This window comes from Pongo abelii, chromosome 15 (assembly GCF_028885655.2).
Source record: "Pongo abelii isolate AG06213 chromosome 15, NHGRI_mPonAbe1-v2.0_pri, whole genome shotgun sequence".
NCBI classification, from domain to species: domain Eukaryota; kingdom Metazoa; phylum Chordata; class Mammalia; order Primates; family Hominidae; genus Pongo; species Pongo abelii.
In genome coordinates this window covers 95665031-95680065 of record NC_072000.2, presented here as the reverse complement: position 1 = coordinate 95680065, position 15035 = coordinate 95665031, and the positions used below count along the sequence as shown (strand labels likewise).

The 15035-nt window shown below is 50.9% G+C and overlaps 1 protein-coding gene across 4 annotated transcripts in view; it reads left to right on the top strand.

Moving 5' to 3' along the window:
- CCDC88C (coiled-coil domain containing 88C) overlaps positions 1-15035 on the top strand; it is a 145568-nt gene that overhangs the window by 105333 nt on the left and 25200 nt on the right. For all 4 annotated transcript variants that reach the window (XM_054530411.2, XM_054530412.2, XM_054530413.2 and 1 more), the window contains 7 exons: positions 1912-2039; positions 3406-3547; positions 4658-4846; positions 5957-6118; positions 7900-8177; positions 11945-12088; positions 14544-14730. In XM_054530411.2, the coding sequence (XP_054386386.1) occupies positions 1912-2039; positions 3406-3547; positions 4658-4846; positions 5957-6118; positions 7900-8177; positions 11945-12088; positions 14544-14730 (1230 nt within the window). The remainder of the gene's footprint in view (positions 1-1911; positions 2040-3405; positions 3548-4657; positions 4847-5956; positions 6119-7899; positions 8178-11944; positions 12089-14543; positions 14731-15035) is intronic.

The window sequence follows — 15035 nt, the reverse complement described above, 5'->3', positions numbered from 1 at the left end:
GACATCTTGTATACACAGACCTTCATGAATCAAACTATTTTTAGGATATATTCTCAGAAATGGAATTACAGGGTCAAAGAGAGTGAATGTGTTAATCTCTTGAGGGATATAAAATCCTCCAGAATTCCATGTTGTCCTTACCCTGGTAAGTGTTGTTGGGCCACCTGGGCATTTGTTTAGTATGCTGGGGTGAGTAGATGGCTGCTCTGGGAAATGGCTACAGCAGCTGAGCGGCCCAGCACCGTTTATCTCACTCGTGAAGGGGTCTAGTGTGGGGGCCCTGCCCACATGGGAGAAGCCAGGCGCTGGAGTCACTGCACTTAAGGCCCAGTTCAGGCGCCTGGCTTCTGCCATCTTGAGGCTTGGGCACCCCCAGTGGAGTCCTCTTCTGGTTCCTCGGCGTGTGGTGGGTAGAGGAGGAAAAGAGAGAGTGAGGAAGATCACGCTGTATGGGTGGGGCTCAGCAGCACAGCCACACCCAACCACAGGGTGCACATGCCACATAAGAGAAGGAAATGGGTTTGGTGAACACTGAGCAGTCTCCACACTGGAAAGAGATGACTGACCATCCATGCAGGCAATTCCATGTGCTGTGGGGGAGAGATCCAAAATATGAACACAGGCAGAGCCCCGGCTTGTTAGCGTAGGTTAGTTAGGCTGTGCTACGATAGCCAACCCCAGCATCCCTGCAGCTCATCACAGCCAAGGCTTACCTCTTGCTCACCAGAGTCCAGGAGACCCTTCAGGCAGTCTGTCCTCTGCTTGACCCAGCAGTCCAGGCTGTTTTGATCTTATGGCTCCACCGTCTCAACACCAGGCTTGGGCGGTTGCCATGGCAGGCGAAAGAGCAGCTGAATGTCACACATAGGCTCTTCTGTGCTCCAGTCAGGAAGTCACCCACGTCACTCCCACCTACAGCCCCTTTGCCAGAGCTGGTGACTTGGCTTCAGCTGATACAGGGTGGCTGGGAAATTTGGGGAGTAGGTGGTGAGCATCACTGTCTCTGTCACACTGCCCTTCAGGTCTGAGGATTCGGTAGGAGGGTTAAGCATGCATGTGAATGACTGTGACACCAGGCAGAAAACGGTCACTACCTTGAGAGCTACAAAGAGGTGCTGACGTAAACTGGGGTGGAAGAAGTGAACCACCGACATGCATTCAACACCCATGTTTTGAAAAGTAGACCAAGGCTGGGTGCAGTGGCTCACGCCTGTAATCCCAGCACTTTGGAAGACCAATGTAGAAAGATTGCTTGAGGCCAGGAGTTCAAGACCAACCTGGCAATATAGCAAGACCCCCTCTCTACAAAAAATTTAAAAATTGGCCAGGTGTGCTGGTGCACACCTGTAATTCCAGCTACTGAGGAGGCTGAGGTGGAGGATCACTTGAGCCAGGAGTTCAAGGCTGCAGTGAGCTGTGATCACACCACTGCACTTCAGCCTGGGCAACCAAGCAAGACGCTGTCTCTAAAAAATGGAAAGTAAACCAGATCCAGCGTTTAAAATAAAATCTTTCCCCTCTTTACACATTTTCTGTTTCAAAGTGTCTACAAGGGCCCTTTAATTACTTGTTGCTTTGTTGAAAAGGCAGCCATATTATCAGAAATCAAACGTACTACTTAAAGGTCAACATAAGTGGCATTTCAAATACATGACTTAGAGAAGTGGCATATTAGATCCATCCTGACATGTAGCCACCTGGTCTGGTTGTTTTCAGCACCAGGAGGGCTGGACAAGTGCATCCATTGGCTTTCCTTGGGAAGAGCATCCCTGGGGTTCAGAGTCCCGTCGCTCCACACAGAGGCAGCCGTGGCCTGGGAGGACAGTTGCTCACACCCGGGCGGGACTGGCACCTGGCCTCCCTGCGTGTTTTGCTGAGCTCCTATCCCGTGCTCTCTCCCCATCATTCCAGGACCTGGTGCTCGAGAAGCTGAAGAGCCAGCAGCTCAGCAGTGAGCTGGACAAGCTGAGCCAGGAACTGGAGAAGGTCGGCCTCAACAGGGAGCTGCTGCTGCAGGAGGACGACAGCGGCAGTGACACGTGAGGGCCTCCTCTCCCTCTCCCCATCGTGGGAGCACTTCCTCTGCTGTTCAGTCTGCAGGCTCCTCACCCTCCCCTGAGACCTCCATGAACTCTCTACTGCCGAGGGCTGTGACCTGTGACCTCACGCGGTTCCTTGAACCCAGTGTTCCTTGGTCGTTTCTGTTCCAGCTCTTGTTCCTTGAGGTTCTCAGATAGGTGTGGAAGATTTTGTCGATGAAAAAGCTTCTTAATTTTTTTTTTTTTTTTTTTTTTTTGAGACAGGGTCTGGCTCTGTTGTCCAGGCTGGAGTGTAGTGTTATGATCTCGGCTTACCTCTATGTCCACCTCCCAGGTTCAAGCGATCCTCCAGCCCCAGCTGGAGACCACTACCTAGCTGGGACCACAGGCATGCACTGCCACACCTGGCTAATCTTTGTATTTTTTGTAGAGAGGGGGTTTCGCCATATTAGCCAGGCTGGTTTTGAACTCCTGAGCTCAAAGCGATCTGCCCACCTCAGCCTCCCAAAATGCTGGGATTACAGGTGTGAGCCACTGCTCCCAGCCACGCTTCTTAATTTTTTTAAAAAATTGGACTGTTACAGTTTTTCCCTGCAATGCTTGCTTAAATGATAATGGGTTTTGTTGTTGTTTTGAGACGAAGTGTCACTCTGTCACCCAGGCAGGAGTGCAGTGGCGCGATCCCGGCTCAGTGCAACCTCTGCTTCCTGGTTTTAAGTGATTCTCACACCTCAGCCTCCTGAGTAGCTGAGATTACAGACATGCACCACCATGCCCAGCTAATTTTTGTGTTTTTTTAGTAGAGACGGGGTTTCACCATGTTGGCCAGACTGGTCTCGAACGCCTGACCTCAAGTGATCCTCCCGCCTTGGCCTCCCAAAGTGCTGGGATTACAGGCATGAGCCACTGTGCTCAGCCTGATCTTGTTTTTTGGGAAATCGAACATCTTGGACTTTTCCTGGACTTATAACAGAGAAGATCCACATGTCTTATAGTAGGAGTCGTCTCTGGTGGAAAGGCCTTAGACTTACCACTTAACCTAGCACTGTGATCTTGGACAAATTGCTTAACCTTTCTGAGACTCAGTTACCCCTTCGGTAAAATAGCAATAATAATTCCTGCCTCAGACAGTGACTGTAAAACTGTAGCCGTGGTGTTGCCTTTGAAGGTGTCACAGGTGTTTCTACCCAGGGAACCCCCAAAGGGTTCTGGGAAGATGAGTTTTGGCTCGTGAGTTCTTCTGGACCAAAAGCTGCAGCTCCGTAACCCAGCCTAATGGAAGGAGTGGTGTGTTGGCAGCAAGGACACTGGGAAGTTGTGGAGAAGAAGTAGATAAGCGATACTATTGTATCTTTGTGTTTTCCAGAAAATACAAGATTTCGGAGGGCAGACATGAATCAGCATTAAAAACAACACTGGCCGTGAAAGAAGAAAAGATCGTGCTCTTGGAAGCACAGATGGAAGAGAAAGCAAGCCGAAATCGCCAGTTAGAGAGTGAGCTGCAGACGGTGAGCATAGAGGTTGCACTGTGGGCCCAGCTGCCCATTCTCAGCCTCACCCTTTCCAGCCCCTCACCTGTGTAGCAGTGGGGTGGCCTGGATACCCATTTTCTAGGGCAGGTGTAGATGCGCCACAGAGTGACTGAGGGAGCCACCCTCAGAATCACATGCACTGGGGCCAAACAGAACCAGAGTAAGAGCCACAGGCCTGCAGGTAGGCGGGCAGTGGCCTAGAGCAGCACCAAGTCCTCCAGGCAAGATATGGGAACACCCCTGAGAGCCCTCCATGAAACTGCATGTTGGGCACTGAGCAACGGCCTGCAGAGTCTCACGGGCACCCTCCAGTGAGACAGATGGGTGCACAGGGACTCGTGAGGACATGCACACGTCTACTTCTGGGTGCATGCATGCACACGTATTTGCCACGTGTTAACACACATTCCACACGCATATAGATGTGTGTTCTCCACACATACACACATATGTACATGCTCCTTACACGTACATGCATGCTCTCTACACACGTATTATACATGTGCCCACCACGTGTGTGCACACTCCACACACAAACACATGCTCCTCACACACAGGTGTACACACCCAACACGTGCTCTCAATGTGCACACTCTCACAGATGATCAGGTGTGCACACTCCCCCCTTCCACACATGCACTCGTCCAGCCTCAGTTTTGAACACATGCCATGCTTCTTGGCTACAGGATTGAATAGGAATCTGGATGAAGCTGCTCCAGTGCCAGCAGGGGCTTTGAGATCTCGTCCCTGTTCACCTCCTGTATCCTCAGCCTCACCTCTGTTTGAGGGAGTGGATAACTGAGGCTCAGGAAAGCAGGAAGCCACATAGCTAAAGCAGGGACTGAGGCAGGAACGGGTTGCAGGCCCCCGCCTCCCTGTCCTCTCTGGAAGGGAAGGGAAAATGTAGGGCAGAGGGTTGGTGCCTTCCCCTCAAAAGAGAAGGAGCGCGTCTGGCTTACACGGACCAGGGCTGGCGAGTATGGGGAGTGTGGAGGGTGTGGTGCAGGCTGCCCTCAGCCACTCACTTGGGGCTCCAGGCCAGGCTGCTTCCGCCTAAAGCCTCCTTGGTCATTGTCACACCTGTAGCTGAAGAAGGAGTGTGAGACCCTCAGGCAGAACCAGGAAGAGGGACAGCACTTGCAGAACTCTTTCAAGCACCCTGCGGGGAAGACAGCCACCAGTCACCAGGGGAAGGAGGCCTGGGGGCCCGGCCACAAGGAAGCCACCATGGAGCTTCTCCGAGTGAAGGACCGGGCCATCGAGCTGGAGCGGAATGTGAGTGGGCTGGCCTGGGCATGGTCCATTGGGGACAGAGAGAGAGACTGCCTTATCAGTAGTCCCATTGATGACTTGTTATTGCTGCAAAGAACACAGGAGATTTAGCCAGATCTAGTTGGACACGTCTTGAGTTGCAGGTCCCGTGGGCCCCTCTTCATTCGAGGTCCCTTCAGTGATTCTCACATCAGGGGTACACACAGTCTTCATGGCAATTCAGCCTTTTCCTGTAGTGTTGTGTCTTTCAGTGCCCAGTACCAGGGATTGGCAAACTCCAGCCCCCACCTGCTTTTGTAAATAAAGTTTTATTAGCAGACAGTCATGCCCATTGTTTACAGGTTGTCTGGGGCTGCTTCCCCTACAGTGACAGTGATTCTTTAGGTTGAGATGGAAACCCCATGGCTGGCAAACCCAAAAGTATTTCCTATCTGGCCCTTTCTAGAAAAAGTCTGCTGATGCATGTCCGTACCTCTGACTTTGATTCTCAACAATGACTTTATGAAGTTCAGAGTGGTGATTTTCATTATTTGATCGATGATAAAGCTAAAACAGAATTTCAGAGATTTGACCCAAAGCCACATGCTAATAAGGGATAGTAAAAGACTATGGGTCCTGGCCCTTAGCCCAGTTGGTGGCAAACTTTAACATGGTCTTTATTAGTCTCACGTAATGTAAAGTGCCTTATTCTACTTGCTGTCACCTCTGAGTAAGGCTGTAGCCTAAGGCTTTGACTCCCTGTCCTGTGAGATACTCAGGGCTGGAGTCAATGGGAGATGGAACCAGCTCACAGAAATGCACTCTTAGGGTGTTCAACAGAAAACAAAGGAAAGCATTAAAGAGACAAAGGAAGCGGCTTTAACTCCAGCATGCATTCACCTCCCACTCACATATGCAGGTCTCAGGCAGTGTCCCCATGATGTGTAGCCTTTTAAAAAAATCCTGCTGATTATCTTTTTCAAAGAGAGAAAATATACTGCCCTCATCCAGTGGACCCCTCGCTTTGGCCCCCAAAACATCAACTTCTGAGGGTTCATTACAACCCAAGTACCTGTGGCCAGTTAGCATTTACCCAGTTGGAGTTTGATTCGCTCATACCTCCCGATCTTCTAGAACGCAGCTCTGCAGGCTGAGAAGCAGCTGCTCAAGGAACAGCTGCAGCACCTGGAGACCCAGAACGTGACCTTCAGCAGCCAGATCTTGACTCTGCAGAAACAGAGCGCCTTCCTGCAGGAGCACAACACCACGCTGCAGACCCAGACTGCCAAGCTGCAGGTGAGCGGGGCTCCCAGCACCAGTGGTCACAAGCCCGGCGGGATGTTTATCTGTGGCTCCTGGGGACCAACTGGGGGCATTAGGACTCCTCAAAAGCAGCAGATCAAAACACAAAGCAGTTTGGGATTTTATTAATAGACTCGCTGTAAACAGTGATCAGTGAAGGGGGGTGATAGTTTTTAAGCCATTTTCAGTGATTGAGAAAATGGCTGCATGGGCAATTTTCATTTTATTTCTCTCCTTTTACTTGCATTCCTGTCCGTGTTTTCCAGTCTTTTCCTTGAGGTGTTACTAGGACTGACTTGGAAAAGAAGTTTCAGGATTAAGCTTGGTTTAACAAAGTTAACCAGGTTTCTTTACTGTAGAACCTGGCAGAACTCTTTCTTTTTAAGCTAATGTAAATTTTTAATTTCCAAGAGGGAAGTGTAGGATATTAAGTGGCTCCCAGACTGTTGAGAGCATCAAGCAGAACTAGGTTGTGTGCCACTTTGGATGCTTGTTTTCATTTATCGCCTATAGACTGTGGGGAAATAAATTATTTATTGCAGTTTTTGTTTGTTTTGAGATGGAGTCTCACTCTGTCACCCAGGCTGGAGTGCAGTGGTGCGATCTCGGCTCACTGCAAGCTCGACCTCCCCGGTTCAAGTGATTCTTGTGCCTTGGCTAATTTTTGTATTTTTAGTAGAGATAGGATTTCACTAAGTTAGCCAGGCTGGTCTTGAACTCCTGACCTCAAATGATCCACACCCGCCTCACCTCCCAAAGTGCTGGGATTACAGGTGTGTGAGCCACCACACCTGGCTTTTTATTGCAATTTCTGAGAAAAGTTTGAAAATATGTAACTTATGGGGTGAGGACAATCAACAGGAAACTGTTTGGCAAAGAAATTGGAATTTGTTCTGCTAACAAGAAAATAGTATATTGACTATTTTGAATTTTTCTTACAGTCTTAATCTGGTTTTAATATCAGGGTAATTCTGGCTTCATAAAATGATTTGGGAAGTATTCCCTCCTCTTCAGTTTTCTGATGATTTTGGATGTTGTTGGATGGAGAGGTATACAAATATCAATTATGTTAAGTAGGTTGATAGTATTGTTCAGGTATTCTATATCCTTATTTACAGATATTCTGTCTACTTGTTCTAGAAAATAGGTTTTGTTTTCATTGCAAGAGACAGGGTTTCACTCTGTCACCCAGGCTGGAGTGCAGTGCTGCAATCATAGCTCACTATAACCTCCAACTCCTGGGCTCAAGCAATCCTCCTGCCTCAGCCTCCCAAGTAGCTGGGACTATAGGCATACAACACCATGCCCAGCTAAGTTAAAAATACTTTTTTTTTGTAGAGATGGGGTCTCACTGTGTTGCTCAGGCTGGTCTTGAATTCTTTGGCTCAAGTGACCCTCCTGCTTCTGCTTCCTGAAGTCCTGAGATTACAAGTCTGAGACACCACGGTCAGCTGAAAAGAGGTTTTTAAAAAATAGTCAAAGAGGGCACAGCACACAAGGGAGTTATCCAGGGAAAGGACATCATCTGCCCCAGCAGCTCACATTTGTGGCAAGTGGCTCAGGACTGAAGCACCCTCTGAGTGCCCGTCTATGCGGTTTAGTCCCCTTCCCACAGCAGTTCCTTAAGTTCTGGAACAGCCATCCTGGGTACCCTCTGGGTCTTCTGCCCTGAGGGTCCCGGCTGTTTTCGTGTCTGCTCGAGCACTTGACCTGCTCCCCAGCCCTCCTCGCTGACTGTGGGGCCTGCGCCACGCCGCGCTTCTCCCTCTCGGCAGGTGGAGAACTCCACACTGAGCTCCCAGAGCGCCGCACTCACCGCGCAGTACACGCTGCTGCAGAACCACCACACGGCCAAGGAGACGGAGAACGAAAGCCTGCAGAGGCAGCAGGAGCAGCTTACGGCGGCCTACGAGGCCCTGCTGCAGGACCACGAGCACCTGGGCACGCTGCACGAGCGGCAATCGGCCGAGTACGAGGCCCTCATCCGCCAGCACAGCTGCCTGAAGACACTGCATCGGAACCTGGAGCTGGAGCACAAGGAGCTCGGGGAGAGGTGGGGCCTGGGGAAGGAAGGGGATCTGGGGAGGGGTAGAGTCCAGAGGAGAGGCTGGGCCCAGGGGGAAAGGTGGGGCCTGGGTAGATGGGTGGGACCTGGGGGAGAGGCAGGGCCTGGGGAAGATGGGTGGAGCCTGGAGGAGATGGGTGGGACCTGGGGGAGAGTGATGGAGCCTGGAGGAGAGGTGGGACCTGGGGAGAGGGGTGGAGCCTGGAGGAGAGGCAGGGTCTGGGGGAGATGGGTGGGACCTGTGGGAAAGGCGGGGCCTGGGGGAGATGAGTGGAGCCTGGAGGAGAGGCGGGGGCCTCATGAGAGGGGTGGAGCATGGAGAAGAGGTGGGGCCTGGGGAGAGGGGTGGAGCCCGGAGGAGAGGCAGAGCCTGGGGGGAGAGGTAGAGCCTGGAGAGAGGCGGGGTCTGGGGGAGATGGGTAGGACCTGTGGGAAAGGCAGGGTCTGGGGGAGATGGGTGGAGCCCGGATGAGAGGCGGGGGGGGGGGGGCTCGTGAGAGGGGTGGAGCCTGGAGGAGAGGCGGGATCTCAGGAGAGGGGTAGAGCCTGGAGGAGAGGCAGGGCTTTGGGGAAGTGGGCAGGGCTCGGGGGAGAGGCAGGGTGTGTGGGGAGGGGAGGTGAAGGAGGGTGGAGGTGGGGCCCCTGGGTAGGCCTGCAGCAGGGCCTGGGGCCAGGCCTGGGGAGTCTGTCAGGCTGCGCGGAGGACTGGGACTTCCCCGGCCCTCCCCTGCAGGAAATCTCTTGGCCAGCTGCTTCCCATTGTTGGGGCACCTGAGCTTTCCCAAAGGGAAGGAAATAAACATTACCTTCAGCAATTTGGAATTCGTGCAACTGGAGACAGTAGCAAGAGGGGGTCCTGTGTGGAGAAGGGGGTGCCTCTGCTACTTCCAGTGGGCCTTTGGGGCCCTGATCCCTAGGGGTTCTCTTCTCTCTCTTCTCCCCAAAGCAGAAATAAGGAGGGAATTCTCCACGGCTCCGTTTGTAGGGGTGTGCCTTCTCTGGCCTCCCAGCTCTTCTCTTTCATATCAAAGTCTCACTTGCTTTCTTTCATTTTTAACCTTTAATTATGGAATCTTATAGAAAGTAAGCAGAATCATATAGTGAAACTCTTGTGTATGCGTCATGCACTCTCGACAGTCATTTATGTCCTGCCGTTCTCATTTCATGTGCACCTCCCACTCTCCACCCCCTCACCCCATTTTTTACAGGTAAAACTTACTTACATTGAAATGCACACATCTTAACTTTGCACTCTTGACAGTTCATGGTCTTGGGTTTTGTATTCATTAAGTCAGCCAATCTGTGCTGGGATTGTCTCCTGCTAATCAGTGATGGTACCAGGCACCTGCGCAGGGCATGGCAGGATCCAGGGAGGGCTAGGAGAGGTAGGATGCTGCTCTCCAGAGTCTGAGGGGCAGGTGTGATGTGCACCTGAATCTGATGCATGAGAGAGACATGGCTAAAGAGAGGCTCTCAGATACTTGGAGTACAACAGAGGGAGCAAGTTCTACTTCCTTTGCCTGGGAAATGGCCCCGCTGATGGTATTTCCTTTGGAGCAGCCTCAACAACATGGCTGAGCGATCCTTGGTTCTTCAAGGTGGGAGTGGGGAGCATATCTCCACGGTCAGGAGCCACAAATGTCATTGAATCACAAAAGCCTTGTGTGGGCGCTGATGATGCTTGTGGGTTCATAGGTGGTGATGACATTCATTTATTCACTTACCAAGTGCTTCCTTTTTGTCTCTATCTGGAGTTCTTCACCCCTTTTATCCATCCAGATCTCCATCCTTCAGGGGCTGTTGAGGCATATGAAACTATAAAACTACTCCTTCTGGCCTAAAGTAGCATCTTCTGCCTCTTGGCACTTTGATCTCTCCCTCGTCTTCCCCCACCCATCTTGTTATTTGTGTGACATTTATTGTGTACGTGGTGCTGTGTCTAGACGTGGTAGGAGTTGCACCCAGCTGACAAACTAATGAAGCATTCGTGTAAGTCTGATACTAGCATGATGCCCAGCACTCACCAGGCACTCGCGTGCCTTATTCTTAGTGTTATGTTATGTCGTATTAAATAATGCCGTAGTGTATTCTTTCTTTCTTTCTTTCTTTTGAGATGGAGTCTCACTCTGTCGCCCAGGCTGGAGTGCAGTGGAGCAATCTTGGCTCACAGCAGCCTCCACCTCCTGGGTTCAAGCAATCCTCCTACCTCAGCCTCCCAAGTAGCTGAGACTACAGGCATGCACCACCACACCCGGCTAATTTTTGTATTTTTTAGTAGAGATGGGGTTTCACCATGTTGACCAGGCTGGTTTTGAACTCCCGACCTCAAGTGATCCACCTGTCTCAGCCTCCCAAAATGCTGGGATTATAGGCGTGAGCCACCGCACCTGGCCCCTTATTGTATTCTTAATGTGCATTCAGAGGGCAAAGGTTTTGGCAGGTGGAGTTTGGACTGTTGTTTTCTCTGCAGGTCCTTGCTCAGTACAGCTTGTGGTAGTTACTCAGTGCTTTTTGCTGGTTGGACAGATGACTAGAGGCTCCCTTGCTGTGTCTGCAGCAGGGCTACAGGTTTAGGAGTGTAGGTACATGGCACACAAGGATGATGGTTTTCTCTTCTTCTCATTTGACACTTAAATCGGAGACACTCACTCACTTATTGCTCTAACAAGCATTCACTACGTGTCATTCCTCACACGGGGATTCAGTGGTGAGTAAGAGTTATAAAGTTTCCGCCCTATAGTTGGGTCATTGCTAATGGTTAGAGACATGCTTGATGAATGTGCTTTTCCAACAAGGTGCACTGGAGTCCTGAAGAGAAAGGCCTGAAACCCCAGGGACACTGGCTAGCCTCTGTCAGATTGTCTTTGGGTGTGAGACACTCAGAAAGGGGTCTGTAGAGAAGAATTTGCCTGAATGGGGACGATCAGGAGACTGTGCCTCAGACTTCTCAACACTTCCAGTCTGCTAGGAGATCCTGGGTCACCCGTGAACACACGAGGTTGAAACAGGCTGGGAGGGGGAGGGGCCGGGGCCTATGGAGCTACATCATTGTACTCTGCCCCCCAGAGACGGCCAGTGCAGCTGACAAAGATAGATTAGAGCCTGGAAAACATTAGAGCCTTGAGGGTAAGGAGAAAGTTGTGGGGACGGTGAGGGCTGTGGCTAAGGGGCCAGAGGAGAGCTGCTGTGTGTATGTGACAACAGCTAGTCCCTGGCAGCTCCTGGGTGAGCCTCTGTCCCCTGGGGAAGGCCAGACTAAGAACAAGTGGATGCGGGCTCCTAAGGGGAGAGGGAGAGGCTTCTCCAGCCCTTGGAGGGTGGGATTAGCTGTGATTTGCAGTGGAATTCCACTGTTTGTTTTGTGGTTTCTCTTAGATTTATTTGTGCTTAGTGAACTACGTAGTAGCTTATTTATAATTCCCTAAAAGAGAAGGGCATGGAGCTCAGAAAATGTAGTCATCGCATTGTCAGGTGGCTAAAGGAAGAGCGACTGCTTTATCGGGGCATGGAGGGACTATGGAGACAGATCGGGCTGGAGGAAGAGGATTCTGGGCTCCGGGGCTTGGTGCTGGCCTTGACATGGCTCCCAGCGGCCACGCTCCCTGCCTGCTCCCTTCCCCACGCCCCTCACTCCTGCAGAGACTCTCCAGAGGAATCCCATTTTCTCACAGGAGGCACGCAGATCCTCTGGGGTGTGTTACCTGTAGGAAAAGAAGGCCCTGGCCAGACTCACAGCAGGTGTTTCCCTCCAACAGGCACGGTGACATGCTGAAGCGCAAGGCGGAGCTGGAGGAGCGGGAGAAGGTCTTGACCACTGAGCGAGAGGCGCTGCAGCAGGAGCAGAGGACAAATGCCCTTGCCATGGGTGAGAACCAGAGGCTGCGGGGCGAGCTGGACAGGTGAGCGCCGGCACCCAGCCCTGCACACAGCAGCACCCCGGATTCTGTTCAGACCCTCCTTGCATAGCAACCACCAAAAAGGTCGAGTCCCCCGCAATCGTGGATTTTTATCCCTTGCTATGCGAACAGCTGGGTGGGTAAAATAAGCTAAAGGGTAACTCTAGCTGGTTGCTGGCATGCGAGGACTCAGTTGACACCTGGGGATGGCGCGTCTTCTGAGTTAGGTGGTTCTCCCCTCCCTCCCTTGTGGTGAGGATTGCATCAGGCACAGGTGCATTCATCATCTGGCATAAGCCTGCCTCGTGCTCATGAAGGAGAAACTGCACATTCCTCATGATTCACAGAACCCCTATTTGTGAATCCACCTACTTGCTAAAGTTTTATTTACCGCCCCAAGACCAGTCTCCGTGGGGCTTTTGTGGACACGCACAGAATGGTGAATTGCGGGAGTCGCTGGATGCGCACCTTCCCAGCTGAGGGCACACACGACAACACACTGCCTTCTTGTTTCAGCTCCTACTGCAAACAAATGTCCCTTTCAGAATCTCTTCAGTACCACGGTTTTCATATTTTGTGCTTTCGGGAAGTGACTTTGCTGTTTAAAATGACCCACAATTGTAGTACTGAAGTGCTGTTTCATGTCCCTAAGCAGAAGGTGGCTGTGATGTGCCTTACAGAGAAAAAAGTCTTAGATAAGCTTTGTTCAGGCATGAGTTATAGTGCTGTTGGCTGTGAATATGTTACATAAGGTATCTTTAAACAGAAACCCACAGAAAACAAGGTTATGTATTGATCAAGTAACAAAAATGTGACCAGAGGCTCCCGGGAACCTAATTCTGTATTTTTTCCCTAGGCTGGATGCTTCGCTGTTCACTAATTCAGTGTTTACAGCAACTTTATAGAATGTGACTACCACACGTAATGAGAATCGATTATACGATTATTATCTTTTCGGCTTTTTTAAAAACAGATGAGGAAACAGGTTGCGAGAGATTAAATAACTTGTTCCAAGTCAGTGTTTCTAGTGAATAGCAGAGTCAGGATGGAATCCAGGTCCTGTCTCATTGCAAAGGCTTGACCATACGAAATTCTTCTTCCTCCCACATACTCGAGTTCGTGTATACAGGGGGTTAGAAACTCAGATACCGTGGCTCCCCAGGCAAATAAAGCACGTGGGTAAAACAGTACCAGACATAGACCACAGACCGTAGAACGGAGAATGCACATTGTCTGAAAGGGCAGCAGAGAATCCGCTCCAGCAAAGGCCACCAGCTGGAGGCAGGCCCGGGACTGCCTGGGCAGCCTTTTGTTTTTTATATTTTAAGAGAACCTGAATGTTTGGGTATTGATGTAAACTTCAAATTTTTTAATGCTGGCAACTACATTTTTTTTTTTTTTTTTTTTTGAGATGGGATTTTGCTCAGCCACTGAGGCTGGAGTGGCATGATCATGGCTCACTGCAGCCTCAACTCCCTGGGCCTAAGTGATCCTCCCAGCCCAGCCTCCCAAGTAGCTGGGAGCACAGGTGTGCATCACTATGCCCGGCAATGGTTTTTTTTTTTTTTTTTTTGAGACGGAGTCTCGCTTTGTCACCAGGCTGGAGTGCGGTGGCATGATCTCGGCTCACTGCAAGCTCCACCTCCCGGGTGCCTGGCAACTTTTTTCTACTTTTTGCAGAGATGGGGGTCTCACTATGTTGCCTAGGCTGGTGTAGAACTGGCCTCAAGCGATCCTCCCTCCTCAGCCTCCCAGAGTGCTGGGATTACAGGCGTGAGCCACCATACCTGGTCAACTAATTTGTTTTTAAAAAGTAAAATTGTACAGGCCAAATAAGACACGTCTGTGTCCAAATCAAGTCCACAAGACCCTGGTAATTTGAGCTTTCTGATACAAATCTCCAGAGAACTCCCAGTTGGATAATAGTTGTTTTGATGATAGCAATTTTAGTAGATTTACACAATACACACCATCTCACACTTTATCTCAGGAGCTGAAATTAGAAAGGGGCTTGGAATTGGGAAGAAGAGCTGGGCAGAGACATAGAATTTTAGAGCAAAAATGGTCTAGTTAGTAGTTTAAACATTTTTTTAAACAGCAGAATCCTGTTTTTCAAGTGTACACAGATACCAAAGCTGTAGCATAGAAGTGATCGTAGCAGTGATGCTGTGTTGAAACAGGTGTCTGAGCTTGCCTGCTCAGTCTCCCTGGAGGCTCAGTGTGGTGGCATCAGGGGTGCCCTCATGCATCCCCAAAGAACATAGTTTGCTGATGGACAGTTTTGTTCAAGCTCCTTATTTTATGCATGGAAGAAAAAAAAAAGCCCAGAGAGGTTGTGATTTTGTCTAAGGTTGCACAGCCTGCCACTGTCAGAGCTGGGACGTAGCCCAGGTCTCTGGGCCGTTACCTGTTTGGCAGGCTCTTCAGCTCCTTTGCCCTGTGACTCTTCTCCCTCCAGGGTCAATTTCCTGCACCACCAGCTGAAGGGGGAGTACGAGGAGCTGCACGCCCACACCAAGGAGCTGAAAACCTCACTGAACAACGCGCAGCTGGAGCTCAACCGCTGGCAGGCCCGCTTCGACGAGCTGAAGGAGCAGCACCAGACCATGGACATCTCGCTGACCAAGCTGGACAACCACTGCGAGGTGAGGCCCGCGCCAGGGGAGCCTCGGGAGACAGGGATGAGTCCCCCAAGGGGACAGCCCAGGGCTCAGCCAGGCTGTGAGGGGTCCTCATGGGCATTTGTGCTCGAAGACACAAATGTGTTGAGGTGGCACAGAGGCTGCGGTGAAGCTGGAGGTGCTGACGGGGGTCATTGTGGCTTCTGGTGGGATTGTATACGAAAACACCCCTGTCTGACCGTCACCTTTTGCAGGGTCAGGAGAGGCACGGTGGGGACGGTTGATGATGTTTTATCTCGATCCTCTTAGCTGTGTCTATACCGTCTTCC